The following is a 21,920-nucleotide window of genomic DNA, read 5'->3' on the forward strand; positions in this document are numbered from 1 at the left end:
GCGAGACTTGGAAAGGCCTGGCTAGGGATGTGGCCTAAGGGCTCAAGCGTCTGACTTTAGCACCGGGGAAACAGGTGGGAATACCAACCTTGGCTCACCATCCTGTGATTCTGGGCAAATCACTTAATCTCCTGGTGCCTAAAAAATAATGTGTAAGATCTGGTTCTCTTGGAAAGTGGTCTTATGCCCCTGGGCCATGCCTGTGCAAAAGAAAACAGCGAAAAATGAAAAAATAGCATAAACACCTAGATTCAAGTTAGAGGCAATCAGATAATATTAATTGAATATATTCCCTCTACAATTGAGTACTATGGGACTCATTAGCCAATTGAGGCCAACTCTACAAGACACTCTGAAAGAACAAACTCTACTAAGGGTTAAATAAAGACAGTTACCTGCTGCTAGACTGCATGCTAGGGATTCTGTATTACACATAGATAAATGATTGTGATGATCTGGTAAAACACCGGTATCAGAGAAGCTACATTACAGATTTTTAAGTAATGCCATAGAAGGTGACACAGTGAGTGAGAATGTTTCTCTCCAATCCAACCTCCAAGTGAGGCAAATATTCCTGCAATTTTAAAAACAAATTCAGGCTCAAAACGTACCCACGACCCTACATGCGAAATAGTTAATCAGCAGGGAGAGCGCTGGGAGGAGGAATGTAACTTTTTTTATTTTTTTTTAAAGTGCACTGTTAGCACATTGTATCCTATTTCTGCCCGAGAGAAGGGCCTGTGCGAAGCTGCAGCGGCCCCAGTGCCTATGTTTGGGTGGCCTGTGGCCAGTGCACGGTGGCAGGGTGTTGCACTTTTTTCCACCTCGTGCTGTTTCTCTGATATCCTGCTGTTGTGGAAATGAAGCAAGTGTGAAAGCATGTGTGCTTCACACGTCGTGCTTTCAGACTTGCTTTAGTTCTTTTCTAAATACAGCGCTGCTGGGTGCTGATTGCAGGCCAATGTGAAAATATTCCTGTTAATTGCAGCGAATGACGGGCGCTGTGATTAACAGGAATACTTTCCTAAAGGCCTCAGGCAACCGGTAAATTGCCGTTTTTCGCCGCTTGCATTATAAAAGTGGGCGACGGCGAGAACGTGTGCGCGCTTTACACAGGACACTGCGCGCTCCGTGCCTTAGAGGTGCGCGGGCGCGCAGCCGCGCAGGTTAGCGGGAACCCTGGTTATGACATTCTTCTAGCTGAACAAGACTGGCCACCAGAATTCGTATGGGAGTGCCCACATGGTGAAGACATCATTATGCCAGCCTTCTACAACCATATTCCAATTCATTTAAAATATACATATGCCAGGAAATGGGCATTAGCCCAAGCTCCTGCATTATACAAAAATCATGTGGGATGGGATGAGGATTCTCCTCACCATAAGATCCATTTAAAAAATCAACCAACTGCACAAAGGCAGTATCCAGTTACGCAAGAAGCTAAAAAACAGGTTAGGGAGATCTTAGATCTTGTTGCAAAACATTTGCAGTGCAAAATGCACACAGTATGGCATTAATGAATATTATTGTGCGTAAGAAATGTAAAACAACATTAGATATTTCTAACAGTTTCTTCTGTCAAAACATTGCACCAGAAAGTAGGTATCTGACCCTTTTCTCAATTATGGGGACACAACGTCACTTCTGTCGTCTCCCTCAGGGATTCAAGAATAGTCCTGGGTTATTCCCAGCAAGGGTAACAGAGTTACTACACTCTCATGATGATGAAGCATTGTCATATGTGGATGACATCTATCTAACAGATATACTTGGATTCGCCTCTGATGATTACAAATCAATTAAAAAAATCTAGAATTGCCCATATCAACGTCCTTTTTCTAGGATACGAACTTTCAAGTGAAGGCAAAAGCATGGCAGCAAACTTTCTAGAGAAATGTGCGCTGCTCCAACCTCCAAAAACGCTGAAAAACTTACAGTCAATTCTAGGTGTCCTGAATTTCGGAAGAACATACATTCTAAACTACTCAGAAAGGGTTAAACCTCTCTACAAATTAATCAAACCTGATTTTAAAACAGTCAATTGGGCACAAAAACACACAGAGACTTTGCATTCATTGCAAACAGGCATGTTAGCAACTAACCATATACAAACACGCGTAAACGTACACAACTTAGTGATCTGAATCATTCCAGGACAATGCGGATTCACGTACTGATAGATTACAAATCACACTTGTACACACAAGCAGAAATGAAGTTCACTTCAACAGAAAACATTCTGACAACAGTTCAGACTGCTGTAGCAAAAGAGAGAGCCCTCGCACAGGGTAAGCGCATTATGGTTGTTACACCTGTACCTGTCTTAGAGGCGGTGACAAAAGCGAGCATTCCAAATGCTAAAGCTTTACATCTGAGATGGATACAATGGGTTAATTTTCTTGCTGTAAAATACGTTGAATACGTTTTTGACTCATATTTGAAAACACAAGCATTTCTACAATACGAACAAGAATGTCCTCTGCCTACTGAAATTCTGCCTCTACAGCAGTATGAATGTATAATTTATACTGACGGATCAGCTCAACCCACTACGGTGGGTAAACAAGCCTAGTGCGGCGTGCGCGATTGTTAAAGGTCGTTGGCACAATGGCAAATTTAGACCAATGGTCACTAAAACTCAATCCTTAGGAGATTGTACAGCTCAGTGAGCTGAACTACAAGCATTCAAGATGGCACTTGAGAATATGGACCACGAATTCCCCACACTCATAGTGTGCGATTCATAATATTGTGTTCAATCTTACAATGAATATTTGCAAAACTGGATTCAAAACGGTTATAAATATGCAAAAGGTGGCACAATCAAGCATAAAACGCTTTGCGAACAAGTAGTTCAGTTACGACAAGGACTACAAAACACTCACGTGATACATACGCTGATTCATTAACGTGATGGCGTTCACATTGCAGGGAATTCATTGGCTGATGAAGCTGCGAAGGCAGCTGTACAAACGGCTTCCGTAGCTGCAATCACTTGTTTAATGCTAGCTGTCAATGCCACAAACAAAGACAGTGGTAAAACATTACCTAAAGGGTTTCCACTCAAATACTCATATATAACTGATACGAACAATGTTCTGTTTGCTCGAATCCCTGGAGTGGGGGATAGAGTAATTCCAAACATGTAACATAGATTAGGACTAATCTAAGCAGCACATGAAGGGCTTGCCTCTGCTCATGCATGTGTTTCCACCACAGTGTCATTATTAAAACAGAGATACTGGTGGCCACGCATGAGGAAACAAACTAGAAACTATTTTTTGGAATGTGAAATATGGCAAAAGATGAAAGTCTCTACTGTGAAACATCCTGCGCAGATGCCCCTGTTAATTTCAGATAACCATTAGCTTGCGTTTACCTGGACCACTGCGGTCCCTTACAGAGGGATGGTAACTATAAATATATCACGGTCGCAGTGGATTCGTGTTCAAGGTTCATTTGGATGTGACCTCAGCGCTCGAACTGACGCTTGAACTGTTATAAAAGATTTGCAAGTCTTTATCGGCACATATGCAGTCGGCACGCTATATTCTGACCAGGGTCCTGCGTTTAGCTCTCGAGCTTACAAGGAGGCCATGGCCAAATTGGGTGGTGTATTGCTGTACTCTAGTTCATTCCTTCCTGAGGGAAATTCAGTTGTGGAGAGAAAAAACCGGGACATAAAGCAATCTATAACAGCTAGGGTATTAGGCCGATAATAAGTGTCCAACATAGTCTTAACAATCTGCCAAGAAGTTCTCTAGGGGGTATCACTCCATATGAAGTGCTTTTTGGGACCAGAATGTTAGTAGCGGACCTCGATTGTCAGACTTCAGGGGTAGACCAAAAACCTTTTGATATCAAAGACCGTTTGGATGTTTTACAGGACCTAAATGAAGTAAGAATGAAACAAAGTAATGTGTTCTTGAAGCCAACCACCACTGAAGAAAAACCAACCGTTCCAGCAAGGCCAGTCTGGTTATTCCAAAGGTTGGTGATCTAGTCAGAGAAAAGATCGCGGACAAGAAGGAATTTGGGCCTTCTTGCAGGCAACCAGTACCTGACCTAGCAATCCGCAGATCAAGAACAGTATTACTGCCGCCTCTTGCTGGTAAAAAGGAGAACAGGTTTGTGTTGATCGACCTGGTCAAACCACATCATGTGGGCGATAATAAGCAGTAGGCCAAGTGGACTCTGCGAATGTAGCAGATGCCCTAATCTAGCTTCTATCCAAGAGGTTCAAACTGAGAGACTCATCATCTTTGAAGAATATGCAGTGCGAAATGAAGGACTAAGCAACAAAGCTATGGAACTTGTACCTCTTGAGACCCAAATAACAGTTTGTCAGGAAACGCCTGTCTACAATGAAGTAGCATCTGACTAAACAAAAGTAACAAGTGATCAATTGGTTCCAGCGATTTTAACGAATCCTGATGCAATCCCAACAATTGACAGAACTGCCTCTGGCTATTTCATTAACTTTTTCCGAGGATCCCAGCGAGCCTGAAATGATGCCAGTAAAAAGAACTTTGAAAGAACAAGCAACAAACCTTTTTCATCACCTGGAAAAGACTTATCTGGTTTCACCATGGATTGAACTTTGGATTGTTTTGGGTGTATTTTTTCTGCTACTTTGGTTGACTCTGGTAATTACTTTGGGAATACTGATAATTGGGAGATATGTCAAAATGGACACAGCAAGTAAGAACATCAACTTATTCCTAAAGCCACACAAATCATCCCATTGTGAACAAAGAGACTTGTCATCAGTGAACATCGCAGCCATTCCTATACCTGGTGGTATAGCATGGGACAAAATGGATTATGACATTTTTGGCCCGTCGGAGCTGTTGACGATTCCACATTTATTCAAGATTTCCTTAAGTGACTTTGTTTCATCAAGTACCTTTTCTGATGACTGGGACTTCAAGACTGTTAATAATATGATGTTGAACTCAGAAATGTCTGCAGTATTCACAAATCATGAACATTTAGAAGGTTCATCAGACTATGAACAAATGTATTGTTATAATCATTATGGTCATAATTTCTTGCACAAATCTGCAAGTCCTAGAAATGTGTTAATGTATAACCAATGGGAACATTGTCCTACGTCACCAAAGGGTAGCTCAAAAAGTTTGCAAGAAAATTTCCGTACTTTTCAGGGTTCAATGTATCCAATCCAGAATCATTTTACTTTCGAAATATAAACAAAACAGACATGAAAAGTATGTTGCCAAATACCAAACAAATTTATTCTGCACCCTTTTATGCTCAAATGTCTAAACTAGGTTTCGACTTTTGGAAAGACAACATTGAGACGAAAACAGTCTGGGGCACAAAAGATTGGCAGGTACAGGGGATTGAAGCTATGTTTAGAGCCTGTATCATCCCTGAGCAAATTATGTTTTTGAATGACACTGCCAACAGACGTCTTGTCTTGGGTTATCCAAGATAAAAGACCTGAACAATCCGTCTATACCTACACCTACACCATATAGCAGTAACACTTCAGAGGGCGAGGTCGACGTACATACTAATATTTTGCATCACAACAGAACAGATTCAAATTGGAAAAAAATGGTTAATCTGGCCCACAGACACAAACAACTGTCAAGATAGATTCCTGCACAAAACACAGGGTTTCACATTCACTAGGCCAGACCCAAGATATGTTCAAATACAGCATCCAGGAATAGTAACAACATACAGAGTAGGGAAACGGCGCATTGAATGGTTACATAGATCTACACTTAAGGATGTAAAACAACACTTATCTTTACTTAAAGATGGCGCTGATCTTGGGGAATTCTTGCTACGACCAAGAACACTGCCTCATAAATGTTTTATATATGCCGGTATCTATGCTGCTTATAATGAAGCATGGAAGATTACGCAAGCAGAGACTGCAGAAAGAATACGAGAAATTGATCATATTAATTTAGAAAAAACTCTCTCTGTGGTTGACAATGGGTTAACAACTCTGTTGTCCAGGATATATTCATTGGACAGCATAGTGTCTTCTGCCATAGACATCATGGAACAGGTCATGTTGCAACATGGTCAGTCAGTCGCAATTACATTCTATCATGCTATTAGGCTTGACGTTGCAAAACCTTAATTCAGGCTATGTGCCTTGGCATTTAATCAATACTACGTCACTGTTTTCAGAATTCAATCTCACTGATAAACAGATCAAATTGGCACAAAGGGGGGCAGACTATATGGTGCTGAGCATTGAAAAAATGGAAAGATTGCCATTTACAGTTGCTGAAAAGCTAGCTACTGAATGGATGATACATGGAACAATCACTCTGCCTGTTACAATTTTCCATTTTCAGTATTGCCTAAAACATACATCAGCAGGCACATATGAAAGGTTGGGTAAAGAATACATCAATACATCCTGGGAATTACCGTACACACATAGATGTTGGAGTGGGGGGCGTGACGTGTTTCTTAGCGGGAAAAACTGGGAAAACGCACTAAGCGGTTCTCTCCTTGGTCAGGTTATAAACTTACACAGGGCCTGTGATGGTTTCTCTAACAACTTATCCAGCCACCTGCAAGGTTCACCAGCTGCGGTGATTGATCCAATATTTGGACAACTTTTAAATGGAAGTTACCTCATGTTGAACGATCACAGCTGCTTTGGAATGTTGCCAGGTGTGCCATATCTAGTAACTGGGTCAGCCAGGGTCACTTGCTGTATGCATGCATGGAGACAACTCTACTGGCGATAAAGTGTCGTGAGTGCATCGTCCAAATCATGGTCCTACCTCGTCTACAAGAATTAAATACCACATGGTTTCTGTCATTCAGACCAATTTGGCAAAATTGCATCTTACCTATTCTCCGCTGCCTGCTATGAGGAGAAGAATGCGTGTTAGAAACATGTCTCACATGCCCATCAGTCATGCCAACAGATGTTGATACTTTACTTGAACCAGTAACGGCCCATGCACTGTGTTGTCCTCAGCGGCTACCAATTCTGATGATGGCATTCATTGAGATCTCACAGACGTAAAATGCTGACTGTGAGGTACTAGAGGAAACAGGAGCGCAGGTACCATCCATCACGAACATTGCTAATGCAACCAATGCTGACGGCGATGTAACATATTGATGTGCGGTTAATCTTCTAAAGGAGGTAATCCAGCTTTCACCTACAATGCTAGACACATTTTTTACAGACTTAGAAGATTTGATGTTTTTTCCAAACACAAACACTGACTTTTGATTTGGCACACAGTGTTCTGAGAGACTTTGAATTTGACCTTCATTTTTTCAAAACGAAGTTCTGACTTTGGGACTCTTTTTTCCTATGATTATTATTTTTTTTTTTTTTTCAAAATTTGTATTTTTACCTTTTTGGCACAAGTAATCTGCTTAAAGTAGAAGTATTCATAGAGAACAAGAATTCTTTGAAAATCTTCCAGGGACCTTGTCCACATATACAAATGTTTTTATGTATTCTGACATGAAATGGTTTCGGTCTTTTTCTTCTGTATTTTCGAGCCATTTCATAAATGTTTATTCTCTTGATTCATTCAGATAGCATTTACAAATGTCTACATATATGCTTAGAACGAAACATTGCTTTAAATGCGTACAGCACCAATGCATCTTTTATGTGTACATCCAGTTCAAATGCATTTTTATGTGCTTTGGGTGGGTTTTTTCACACTTCATGTTTAGATATGTTTAACGTGTTTAGAACTTACTAATGTCGTACATAAGAAAGTGGAGTGGGTGTTGTATGGCGTTTTAAATTCCGAATGAATTCATGCCCTTATATAGCTACAATTCACGTTGCACTTATATAGGCATAGAAATCAAGCCCTTATTTAGGCATAATCCATGCTACCCAAATACAGGCATGGCTACTTCCATGTGTTCACTAAACATCACAACGATTTCAAGGAAAACCAGACTCTTAAGCAGATGGGACTGGATATTGATTTCTCCAAGAAACTCATTATTATGCATGAACAACTATTCCTTAGGGGTTCATCCATGACGTTCATATGCCCGACTTTACTTCAAAGCTGGCATTACTAAACACCTTCAATGTATAAATATACCTTCACTTGCTATGGCAAAGCACAGTATGGTTCGGTGCAGTTCGAGTATCTACTTGCCCGACGCAGCTCGCTACAGCAAGTGCTTAAGGAAGCCGACTCTCCAGCTGACGCACTGATCAGATGCTGTCCTCCTCTGCCGAGAATCCAGCTCCAGTGTTTCTGACTCCCCTTGTGGGGGGTTGGGAAATCGAGTCAGAGACAACCTCCTTCATTCTAAGGTATGGCGCTGATTAGAACCGAGGGAAACCTTTGGCAATTCTAGGCAAAAAAAACGAAACCTATGCTAAAGACCACACTTACTTCTTCACTGGTACTAAACCTAGGTTAGGTACATTGGGGTAGGCATATTTTAGAAGCACCAGTTGAGTATTTTAGCCTCTGTTATCTATGTATGTATTTTTATATATCACAGCACAAGACAATGCTATTACAGTATTATTTTATACTACTGTTTACGCTGTACGCATTATACTTTGCATTCTGTCTAACGATTGTAGCAGTTCACCTCTCTTGCATGAGAAAGAAGACTGTTCAATAACCCCCCTTTTATTGAAACGCCCGTCCCTCTATTTTCTCTGCAACTCTGTAGAAAAGAAGCATGCACGATTGACTGATTAAAATAGTTAGCTATTTTTTCCACAACTCTGAAGATATTTGTTCTAGCCCTAGGGCAACAAAGTTGTTATGTTTATGCAGTTGTCAGAAACGAATCCCTTCTTGTGTATTCGAGAATGTTTCTAGTGACCTCTGAGCTAGCTGGCACTCACAATTAAGTTTAGTATATTCAATAGAGACATACTGATCTCGTTCCTATGTCATATCTATAGGGTATATTATTCCAGAGCCTAATGGGAATATAGGAACTACACTACAACACTGAAATGGGGAAACATCCTTAACAACGCGGGCATTACCCCGCGCTGCTATTACGACGCTGCCTTTACAACGCAAGTCGTTACGACGACTTGCGCTGGAGGGCGCTATTGGATAGGGAATAGTTAATTTTCTATTCCAACACTTTCCCTACTGTAACGTGGGCTGGAGTTGGAATAGAAAATTAAACTATTCCACTATCCAGCCCTTACAGCGCAAGTCGTTGTAACGACTTGCGTTGTAAAAACAGCGTTGTAACGGCACGCGGTGTAAAAGCCCGCGTTGTAATGCCGTACATCCCTGAAATGCTTTGTTTTTGACATCACAATAAATGCGATAATTCACAGTGAGTAATGCCTTAAAGATTCCTCCATTTTGCATATTGACATTGATACAAATGCTACAGCCTGTTTTTCAGGCACCAGTGTGATTGTGAATGGAAGCATTTGCTAATGCAGCTGCAACTCATTAAAAAAAGCTGGTTCCCACTTTCTAACCCACCCTTCGACTTCATCGAAACAACGTACAAGTGCATGTCAAAAGCACTGTGTCTTATTGTTTGGAGTCGGCACCATGGGAGATAGCACTGTAAACACCGCTGCCTCCAGTATATACTGCATACACAAAACCACCCACACAGTATAGACATTCTAAGGCAAGCGCTCGGAGAGTCCATTGTTCTGAACTCACACTCATGGTTCGTGCATAGTATTGTGGTGACGATATACCACCCGCTTCAATGAGCATGGATTAAATTAATAAATCAAGATTAGAGGAAGGACGAGTGATGATCGACGAGAGCAGCAAGGAGGGTGTACATTTGGAGCAGAGCAACAATACAGCAACAGTAGAGAAGGCAATAATCATTCAAAAAAAGGCATTGTTGGAGAAAACTGTCTAAGAGAAAAATTCATAAATGGTGGAAAGACTCCATACTTCAATTTTTTTTTTAGGTGGATAGAGTACCTAGGGGCTTAAGGGTTATCATCATACCCACAAATGAGAAGTCACACACAGTACTCCTCAACGAGAGGGCTCTGCAAGCACATGCTTAAGATTCTGGTGAAGTGCACCAGGATTCATCTAGCGGCGACTAGAATGGAACTGGCACAACTAAAATCTGAAATTGACCAACATAAGGAGGAGAATTATGTGAAAGATTTCCTAATCATCATATCTGAGGGACTAAAATTATATAAGGAGGAAATCAAAAGTAAGAAAAGGAGAATGTTCCTAAGAGATAAAAAGGATTAAATGGAGGGGTGAATTCTAACTTTCGCCAGCAGATTTGATATACCTGGGCAACAACTCAGAACAATGCCAAAAAACATATGCCACGAATTATCTTCGGCTGCATCGAGTTCAGGTGTGAGCTCATTAACAAGAGACGCAGCAGACATTACAGCAGGCACCACCACTCCAATTACTTTTTTAGAGATCAGTTCAAACTGCTCAAACAAAACCTAGAACCACAAAGACGTAGCAAACTGAGAAGTTGGGGCAGAGGCAGAAGAGGTGCCGGCAGAGGTTGAGGAAAACACACAGAGGGATAGGTCGCCCCAGACAGAAACCATGGCGAAAATCCAAAAGGAGAAATCAAGAGCACTAAATGCTGAATTAACTGTCATTAACTTAGCTAATAGAATTCTTATGGATGAAGCGAGAAATGTGCTAGAATTGGGTATCACATTCTGCCCCACAGTCAATTTCAACTATAACAATGCAAAATTGATTGGTTCCTTTTCTGTCAGGAACTCAAATTTATGAAATTACATACAAAGCATAAAATTCCCATAAGGGAGGGCAGTCCCCAGACAGAAACAGGGGCCAGAAATATTTCTGCATTGACTGGATACGAACAGAGGGGACAGCTAAAACCAGGTCATGAGTCATTCACAGGGCTCTCTGCCATCAGAGCATGCATTTTGGGATCTCCTAGAACACAGTGGAGACAAGGATGTAGCAATCAGTGACAATCCTGTAGAGATGGGCTTTGATATCGATAATACATCTGTAGGTAGCTTCAAGCCAAAAAGTCAAACTAATCCCAACACACCACATGATGTGATTGATTCTTTCCAGTAGACCATGACAATCAAATTAGGAAAAGTGAGGGATCAAAGGTAGTCTGGAGAATAAAATCTGACCAAAGCCCAGAAAAATGCACTAATGACAAAAACATTGTTATTAAAGTCTTGGACAGTGGGGGTCCATTGTCATTTTGAACATTGACCAATAGTGTGGTGAAGCACATAGGCAGCTTAGTGATAGAAAATGCTCTTTGGTAATCAACCAGTCTAAATATAGGATTTCTCTTGTTGATTATTTGACTCGATTGGGTATGTGGATGGACAAAGGTGGTATATATGATTTCTATTGGTGGACTACCCAAAATACCCACAATATACTTTTGACCTAAAGTACAGAAGCACCCCACGCACCCTCCAAGAAGACCTGTCGTCTCAGGAAATGGGGATTTACTTGAACCAACAGCCATGTATTTGAACCAGTTCCTAACCCCAGATGTACTATCTTTGCCATCATACTGTAGGGACACCACAGATTTTCGCTACAAAATACCAGCTGATGACTTTATATGTCAACTCCCTTCATTCTTGTATAGACCAACTACTAAGGGATTGTTGCATATGTTTCCTCGCTGAGAGACAGATCAATACAGGTAATTGACCATGCCCTCATTTTGGGTAAAATTAGGTTTTTTCTGCTTGAGTCAGTACATCTTTTGCTTTAATGATGTCTACTACAGACAAATGTGCAATACTGTGAATGGCACTTGTTTCCTCCCCCGTTTTGTTCCTGGGATGGTGGAAGAAGCAGGTGCTCTTTACAAAAGCCAAATAGACATACACTCCCCATGTTATCATGTGGAAAAGATACATTGATGACTTGTTTGCCATATGAGATGGTGAAAAAGGATTACCACGTAATTTATTAGCATACTACAAACCAATAACCTGAATCTTGCTTTCAGACAAAAGATTAGCATCACAAGTTAGAATGCCTAGACATCTGTCTCACAGTGACTAAAGGACAACTTACAACAAAACTGTATAGAAAGGAAACAGCTGGCAACAGCATATTACATGCTTGGAGCCACCATCCAACCACCCTCAAAGGGAACATTCCATTTGGCTGGCTTCTTTGTGCCTAAAGAAATTGCTAGAATAATGAAAGACATGAGACTGAGTGCAGCATCATGACTGACAGATTTCGGGAATGGGGTATCCAAATAAGGTACTTAAATCAGCCTGTTAGGTTTGAAAAACCCCATTCTTATTATAAACTTATTTCATGCCGTAGTTGGTTAGCAGTGTGCGGCTAAATGACATCTCATGAGTATTTACGTTATCCAACCCACGGAGTTATCCTTGTAATGCGCAAGCTTCAGTTAGCAAGTGTGACTCCATTTTGTATTTCGCAATCCCTATTAGGCTGTGTCCGAACTAGCCCTGTTATTCATTTTGCTTGCCTCAGCCGAAGACTCTATTTAGTTATTATGTCCTCTTCAGTTCAAGGTTGCCTTCGATCTTACTAATGAAGAGGCCATTCTACCCTTGCATACCTATCCATGTGTGTAGCTCTGCTGCCACGTTAGGAGACGCTGAGACCCGGCACGGCAACCTTGAAACTGTGATAATGTGTACCCATCTAGCAGGTGGTAGCTCATCCTTCTGTGCCTCTTTTGTTCACGTTCAGCCTAAGCCTGTAACTTTCCACTGTGGGCGTGGTTGGGGGTTCCTGGAGGAATGGTTACGTGTTGGAGGCTGTTGGAGGGCCAGTCCCTCAGCAAACATCTTAGGGTGCAGGTCAGATTGAACTACTCTGCAGAATATTGCTAATAAATGCCTGTTTGTATTCTCTACTGTCTGACCGAGTCTTAGTCACTTGGGAAGACATAGTAGGTGGTTCTCAGTTACCAAATATGGCCCATAAGGGCCAATTCCTACAGTTGGGCCCAAACAGGGACCCTGCAAGGTGATCAGACTCACCCATAAACGGGTTGCAGGGTAGGGGTGGCGTCTAGTCAGTCGGGCGGATTGGGGATCCATACATGGAAAGAGCACAGTTCTCTTGGCTGCCCCACACGTCTGATTGGGTGACTCCTCATCTAGTGGTCACCGGCTGGGGTCCTGAGAAGGCAAAACCTTTGAGTTGACCGTTTGGTCCGAAGATTTAGCAGTGGAGAATAGCCTTGCTTAACCTGAGTGCACCAGGTGAGTGGTTTGATTCCTGGAAAAATTGAGCCATTCTTGAACGGCACGAGCCTATGGCCTGTGTCCTGGTACAGTCTCCAGACTGTTTTGATACAGTTTTCGGACTGCCTTGCTTTAACGGCACTAGCCGACGGGCTGCGTCTTAGTACGGTCTTTGGACTGTTTTGGTTTTAACTTGGTGGGTTTGCGGACCCTTAAAAGACACAGAGTGTTTGCGAACAATCTGCCAGGCAAACTGGAAATTCGGCTTACTCTTGAAAAGATCTGGTGCTAAAGTCTATCGTTTTGAACATGGTGCAGTCTCCGGACTGTCTTCTTGAACTTGGGGCAGTCTCTGGACTGTAGGATGTGGTCCTTGGACCGTTTTTGTTTTGGTTCTCAAACTCTTTTGTTCGTTAGGGTTATATTTGCCCGTTGGGGACAGTGCAAGTGTCTTATGTTAAGATGCCTTGTAAATTAGGGTGTTTTGGATATTGGTGTTGTTCTACTGAGGCTCTAATAGAAGAGAGGCAGACTGCGCCTTTGGAGGATACCCCAAATGTTGGTGTATACTTGAAGCACGGCTTTGGTCCTATTATCTTTAGCATGTTGTGGAATAAATATACCAGGGACAATGCTGATTTACAGTGGCCGCTTACTGGCTCGTTTGATGAACAAAAACTGAACTTCTGCAGGACAAGTTCGCCAAAAAGAGCAGGCAGTCGATGTTTGATTCTTTAAGAGTATGGCAGAATGAAGCAAAGCAACTACGTATGAGAGAAGAGAAGGAGGCCCAGAAGAGACAGACGTAAACAATAACGCAGAAAGCAGGGGCCTATAAGAGAGAAAAGATAGAGAAATGCATAGAATGTTCAGATAGGAAGTATTGATTGCAGATGATTGCAGAATGATAAATGTTATGTTGCTAAAGAGGAAGAAGATGTTTTTGTTGAGGAGTTATTAGATTCTCGCCCCCAACCTCCTTATGCCCCTGAACAGATATACCCAACAGTTCCAACATCCCAGTCTTTGGTCCCAGTGCCGCCCTCTCTAGTGTTTCTGTTTCTAGCCTTAATGCCTCAGCTCAGGCCTGCTTGCTCCTCCTCTACTTACGCAAGTCACAGGGGCGGGAGCCGTTAGCTCTATTATCTATCTGCTGCTAAGCCCCGTTTTCCTCCTACAGTACAGTCTCCGTTCACGATGATACATGTCTCTTCATCTGCTCTTTCCCCCTTAAGTGTGATACCTCAAACACTGCAAAATGGCGAGAGCCTTGTGCATGGGATGTATGAAGCGAATTGGGAAGCAGAGCGAGACCGCTTGGAGAAAGTGTTGGTGCGCTCTGCTGTGGATGATGAGGAAAAGCAATTTGTGGCGGATCAAGCAGCTCAGTGGGCTCGGAATGCGATCTATAGTGAGGAAGATGTGTGGAGTGTGATGAAAGATTACGAGCCTTTCATACAGCAGCATGCCCTTAAGCATATGTCGGCCACGCTGATAGGACTGTGTGAACAGTGTTTTTAGGGTGTTGCACCGCAGATCATCTATGACATACGGGACAGGGTATATGCTACAGGTATGGCCCCCAACAAGACTTTTTTAGTAATGTAACGACCTTGGTGGGTTAGCAGAGCAGATTGCTCCAAAAGGTTCCAACGATAGTGACACAGTGTCCCATGAGGAAAGTCCATCCCATTTACCATCCTGAAATACCAGAACTGCGCGACTCGACGAATACTGTGATTAGGCCATGAGTCGATGTTCGGTTTCAGGAACAGTGGATTTATACTCCTTGGATGAGGAGTGAGGTAATATCCCTTAAGGCTCAGTTGCCGGACCCTCGCAAAAATCTGAATGTGTACTACAACGAGTTGAGAGAAGTGGCCTCCTCCAAGTTGATGACGTTAGCTGATATTGAGTTGATCTTTGGCCTGTTGGTACCGGTAAAGATATGAAGGCAAGTGCATACCCAGGATCATCTAGTGGAATTGGGCGGAACATGGGATCAGATTAAGGCGTGGGACAAGAAACGCAAGCCCATCATGAAGCAGAAGGCAGAGTTATTACCATTGCCAGGTCTTATTATTACTTATATGCATTCCCTAATCCTGCCAAGTCTAGTGGACTAGGACAAGTTGACTGCATGTCGTCAGAAGGACGAGAGTGTTTCTGATTTTTTTACTAGGTATAAAAGGGGTGTTTTCCAGACTTTAGTGGTCAGGATCTGTCATAGGAAGAGTCCGGTTGTTTGTCAGCAGGTTTGTTAATAACTTACTCCCCGAGATTTCAACAAGGTTGCAGGCTTCGGAAAGTACATTGGAACACCTCCTCCTCGTCTGTAATATTTAGTATGGCACAGTACTATGAGTAAAGGGAGAATGAGGAGAAAGAGAAAGTGGAGGAAAAGTCAAAGGAATTGAACACGAGGGTGTTGATGCAGCAAGTATCGAGGGGAAGTGGAATTGGAAGAGGCAGAGGTTCGAGTTCTGCCCAGCAGCTACCCCGGTTGAACAGGGGTGGTGCTTCGAATGCGCCCATTGGACTCAACCAATGTGCATATTGTAAGCAGGAGGGACATTGGCGGAATGAGTGTCTGGTGTTATCACAGAAAGGTGAGGCCCCAAGAGGTCGGCCTTTCAAAGGACGTGGAAGAGGAGGCCGAGGGGAGATGCAGTCAGACAGTACATTGTATACTCGACAGAGCGGAAACTATTTTGACGACCCAGAGGACGGCAGTACTATCATGAAGACTAAGACATGGATGAAGTGACGGGGATGTCCCCCAGCTAGGACAGGGAGAGGGACCAGTTCCGGTACCTGTAGATCAACGCGAACCCTATGTCACGACGGACCTGCAAGGCACCGCGAAAACATTTTTGATTGACACAGGTGCTATGAATAGCTCTGTTTCTCATTCACTGGTCCCAGGGGCAGTTCTGTCTGGCCAAAATAATGTGATGGTAGGTTTTTCAGGCATGCCGGTTGTTAGCCCTACTTCCTAACCTCGGGGAGAATTTGATGGGATTGGATTTGTTGAAAAGATTACATGCAACAATCTTTTGTTCTCCAGATGGCGTATACATGACTATTTGGCCAAAGGTGGACCGTGCAAAACAATGCTTCACAAAAGAGGCCCCTGCTAAGTTTAAGAATGTGCCACGCACATTGTGGGCTGCAGGAGACATGGATGTGGGGTTGCTCCCGATCACCCCGGTCTCTATCCAGATAAAGGACAGCGCCAAATTGCCACGTATTCCCCAGTACAAGATATCACAAGTAGGAGAAAAGGCTTCATTGCAAATAATATAGGATCTGATTGAGTCTGGTGTGGTTGAGGAGACAGTGGTGAATATGTGTAATAGCCCTATTCTTCCTATTCTTAAGAAGGCACTCTTGGATTCTCCTGATGCTCATCCTGATGTTTATCGCTTTGTAATAGACTTTAGAGAGGTTAACAAGATAGTGATTCCCCAGTATCCTGTAGTTCCAGACATTACCACGATTTCAACAATGATTCCCCCTCAGCAAAATTCTTCTCTGTGATTGATTTGAAAAAAGCTTTTTTCAGCAAACCAATCCATATAGATAGCAGATATCTGTTTGGATCTGCAATAGCTGGACTTACCTTTAGATTCTGTTGTGCTCCTCAATGCTATACAAAAAGCCCTAGTGTCTATAGGCAAGCTTTAAAGACACAATTAGATTCTTTGGAACTTCCCCCTGGTAATGTGCTCTTGCAGTACGTTGACAACCTTCTTGTGGCTACCGATACCGAGGATGGCTGTAAAGATGCCACCGTTAAATTGCAGTCGCATTTAGCACAATATGGACACAGGGTTTCCCTTTCTAAATTTCAAAATTGTAGACAGGAGGTCATCTATTTAGGTCACTTACTGTCGGATGAGGGTCGCAGACTAACACCAGAACGTATAACTGCTATCACTAATATGCCGGTTCCTAAGACCCAATGGGAGGTGAGTGCCTTTATTGGTATAACCTCGTATTGTTGCCACTGGATCCCCATTTATTCCTTACTAACAAAACCCTTCCTTTACCTGACCACCAAAGAAGTGCATGAACCATTGAAGGTTGCGCTTTGCTCTGCTCATGTGCTTGGTATTCCTGATTACTAGAAGCCTTTTATGCTTCACGTACACGAGGCAGATTTACAATGTACATCGGTATAACTAGCTACTATGTATGTTTGTTTATCTATAAGGACAATGCAATGGCATCCTGACGACAGTAAGCTGTAATATGTAAAATAATTTGAATGAAATGTACTATAATGAACTCACGACGTGCTCAAAGTGATTGGTTTACAAACTAAATGAGTGAAAAGATTGTTTCTTAGTGACATTTGAATTAGAATTTCTGATTAATGATGTTTCAGGGAAGGACAATAGCCGATCCACGGCTTTATTGAACTCACATCTACGCCGAGTGACCGCTAAAGTGGTCATTTGTCATTTGTACCTTGTTAGATTTGTCTATAATGAATTATTGATTTAATGAATTGACATTTCATTGGTACATTGATCCATTCAAGCACAGTTGGTGAATGAATTATTGTGTTATAAAGCGTTGGAAGATGAAAATACGTGATATGTATCCGTTACAAAATGGCGCTCACATTAGCAAATGAGTGTTAGTCCTTCCCTTATGTTTATTGTTTGTAGTGTGGTTAAAAACATGGCGTTTCATATGTGCCGGTAACATTGACAAAGGCACCTTCGCCGAAACGCGTCTGTTGCTGTGAGGTCACATCAATAAATGTCATCCTACTCACTTATGCAAACAATGGATCATACTTACATATTTACTTAGCAAAACACTTATACAAACAGCACTTCATCTATTCATTTAGATAGTAAGTCATACTTAGTGAATTATAAAATCATTATTACAAGTATACAGTTATCCATACAGTCACTCACACAATCATTGAGTCTTATGTATACTTATTTATATAAAACAACTGACACATACACTGCCTTTTATTTTTCTAGTTTGTTGGACATGTACCATTGAGAAATATATTTGCTCATCACCACACCCATAAAGAGATTCACTCACCCAAACTGTTAGAACATGTAGTTTTAACTTCATATATCTACTGAATCAACTATTCACACATCTTTGGACAGTCACACACCCCCCACCGAACCACACACACTTTCACACTCCCATACAAATACTCAGTTAACTAATCAATAACTAATATAGACTTTCACATAGCTAGTAACCAACTGTAGAATCAGTTTACACAAAAACTGACAAAGTGATACAGATATTCACACATTTTAGTCACTATCCACTATATTTAGTGAGACATTATAAATTGGTCAAGTAAACAGTCAATTACACTGCTACTAAATCCTCCATCCAAATATTTATTTATATATATCCACTCATTCTTCAATGCAAATTGCTATATATATAATGCAAATTTCAATAACGAAGCAAACCACATTCACTGGATGATGTCATCAGTAATGTCATCAGTGATGTCATTTGAGATGTCATCAGTGATGTCACTGACCATGTTATGAATGATCTAATTTGTGACATCATCAGCAGTGGATTGCGGGTGCGCGAAATATAGTTAGTACAACTAACTATATAGGAGCAATTTCAATGGTTTTGTATGAGTGAAATGTTCAGCTAACTATAACACCCCTAAAACTTATAGTTTTTTGAGTGAATTTCAAAGGTTTTTTAAAAACGAATTCCTAACTATATAAGGCCTGAAACCTATGGTTTTTTCAGTGAATTTCAAAGGTGTTTTTAAATGCTAATTCCTAACTATATAAGGCCTGAAACCTATGGTTTTTTCAGTGAATATATATGTATATATATATATATATATATATATATACGCACACATATATGTTTATCTTTGAGGTACCTGGATGTGGAGTTAAGGATTTTAAATCTACATTTCCTCTATATGCACTTATCTTTCGGTATTTTGTTCACAATATTCTTGTATCACAATATTCATATCCTCGAAATTCACAAGTACAATTCTCCATCCATGTCTTGACTACTGTAAATTAAGTGAATGGGCAAAGTTCAAGTTTCACTTTCTTTGTTCAAACTGCATATTTTCTTACTAAATGTTTTGTGAATTAATGTCTCAATCATTAAGGGCCCCATTTCGAGGAGGGATGAATGTACAAAGTAAAGACCAACACCCCAGGCTGGAAATATTTACTGAGCAATTAAATACAACCTACTCTGTGTCCTTGCCCTTGAAATGAGGCATAGAGTGCAAATTCATTGTTTATCACACCAAAATGTGTACTTTTTACCGTTAATGTTACGAATTTTGTCAGATCTTTCTTTGCAAAATCTGCACCTTGCGATAATTACCATACACCTCAGAATTCCGATCACTGAGTAAAATGCTATTGGCACAGAGATCGAAATGTGCACTTAAACTTGTAATAGGACCTAGTCTGTGACCCTCACAATGCTCTGCTGGCTCTAACAGGAGCTATTCTTACCTAAAATTAAATTGCAAAACCGTGGAGCAGTGATGAACATTTTTAAAATACAAGTCAGTGAGGATGTTTCAATTATGCCTCAGAAAGAAAGGTATGTACAGGTTAAGGTACAAATATTGCAGTCACCAGGTAGATCACATATATTTTCCCCAACAAATTGTTAACGACCACGATTGTGGCATTCTAGTAATTCTCAGTGCACCAGGCTGTTTAGATTTCTTTTTACTAATGCAGTATTTATTAATTGCAGCTTGTTTGTGGAGACCTTCTTGTCCCTTGTTCTGATATCTTGATAACTGAATTTAATTAAAAGGAGACGTATGGGTGAAGGCTGCAGTATCAGTTTCTTGTGTCCTTTGCAGCTCTGCTCTCCATTTCCAGAGACAACAATCAGATGGTGTTGCCTTCTTGCAGAGAACTGATACATTGGGTCATGATTGTCTTGGCTGGAGCCCAAGAAACTCAATCAAGTGGAAATACAAGCACAATGAGGAAAAAAAGTATTCTAGAAATGGAAGCGCTAAGTATGAAGCACTCTGGATTAATTAGTAATGGGGCTGTAGGCTTTGCAATGTTGTGGCGGAATCACCGCATCATGTTACCGTAAGAGTGACAGCTTCTTCTTCATACGCCAAGGTTTGTTCCTTATGGTCGCTATTAGTTTCTTCTTTTCTTCCACATGTTCCTTCAGTTTTTCCATTTCCTCCTCAGTCATAGAAATCTCATCCTCGTCAGAGCCCGCATCAGACCCTGTGGGGCTTTTGGAAAAACGACAACAAGAATTAGTGCAAATAAATGTACAAGGAAATGTTGCAGAAACAAAACTAAAATGAACCGAAATATAATGCAATAAGAGAAAACTCCTAACGGTAATCTGTTTCAACGGTGAGCAGATTCCATTTGGCTGCTAATTTCCGTGTCTGTTTATGCAAGTGAATTAATGAAAAAAAAAGAAAATTGAAGTTAAATTAATGTTTATCATTGTCTGGCGGAAGATAAAGCCATCAGGGGCTCTTTCTTAATTATCCATTCTCATATGTACTTTCAATTACATTTAGGCTCTTCCTCATTTCTCATTGCTATTTAATATCTGAAATCAATATGCATGTTTTATATGATGAAATAGGCACCCGATGTTGCAGAAATTCTGTTTTTTTTAATTGGACACAAGAGATGGCTAGTTATTTGGGTAAAATATAAAGTAAATTGACTATGACTACCTAATGATTACAGAAATAATTATAAAGCTCGTCTTGATTGTGTCTTTTGGTTCAAATATTTAGTTATATGACAATCTATAGACAACGCAAAAACAATTTCCATTGAATTCAGAGTCATTTATTGTGCCAGTTTATATGAATAATCAATGGTTTCTGGAAGAAAGAATGTAATGCAGCCTCTTGCAAACTATGCCAAGCAAGTCAAAAAAAGCACTAATCAACAGAGCACTTATGGTGGCATTCTCATATGTATCTAGAACAGTAGTTGGCAATGCCAAGGAATGAACGTAACATAGACACATCTTGTGGGGGACTGGTTTTTAGCTGGATTGGGTGTCATACCCCCATCAAAAAAGATATGGCCAAAGAATTTTAGCTTTGTCTTATGGAACTCACATTTCTCACCATTCAAAGGTAAGCCTGTGTAAAACACGTACATGACACACTTGCATGAGAGTTTTATTGTACTTCTTTGTAGATCTGAAAAACAATATGTCATGACTATACTTGAAAACATTCATAAAAGGCTGTATGATACGTCAAATTACAGCTCTTCAGCTGATGACATACTGAAACTCAGTAATTTATATTGGAAAAGACCAATATGTGTAGACAAGGTTGTAATGTACCTGCAATTCTCCTCGAGTTTCAACTGATGATATCCTTTATTCAAATGTAGGTGAGAGAAGACCTTCGCACCATTCAATTGTATTATCATGTAAGCAATATACAGACCTAGATGCCAATTCCCTTATTCACTTGACACATGTCAATGCAGATACGTACAGCTCATTTATTGTCCTTCTTGGCTACTACCAATAAGGGAGAAACCCATGGCTTTAGACCAGTGGAGCGCTCAATGATATCATGTTTGAATAATGATTCCAGTTCTTTTCCAACAGCATACTGTAAATGAAATGCAATTTGTCGGTGTTTATGTGTAATTGTGCTTTCATGGTCTTGAGTTTTCCATGAACAAACAAAGGGAACTGACTTACTATTTTATAATGAGCATTC

At 41.0% G+C, this 21,920-nt stretch overlaps 1 protein-coding gene across 1 annotated transcript in view; it reads right to left on the reverse strand.

Annotated features, from left to right (window-relative positions):
- LOC144784130 (transmembrane channel-like protein 2) overlaps positions 1–21,355 on the reverse strand; it is a 415,583-nt gene extending 394,228 nt beyond the window's left edge. The window contains exons 1-2 of the mRNA XM_078662812.1: positions 21,309–21,355; positions 20,286–20,441 (exon numbers count right to left, since the gene is read on the reverse strand). Of these exons, the coding sequence (XP_078518938.1) occupies positions 20,286–20,441; positions 21,309–21,355 (203 nt within the window). The remainder of the gene's footprint in view (positions 1–20,285; positions 20,442–21,308) is intronic.
- Positions 21,356–21,920: the final 565 nt, after the last annotated feature.

This window comes from Lissotriton helveticus, chromosome 10 (genome assembly GCF_964261635.1).
Source record: "Lissotriton helveticus chromosome 10, aLisHel1.1, whole genome shotgun sequence".
Classification (NCBI taxonomy): Eukaryota; Metazoa; Chordata; class Amphibia; order Caudata; family Salamandridae; genus Lissotriton; species Lissotriton helveticus.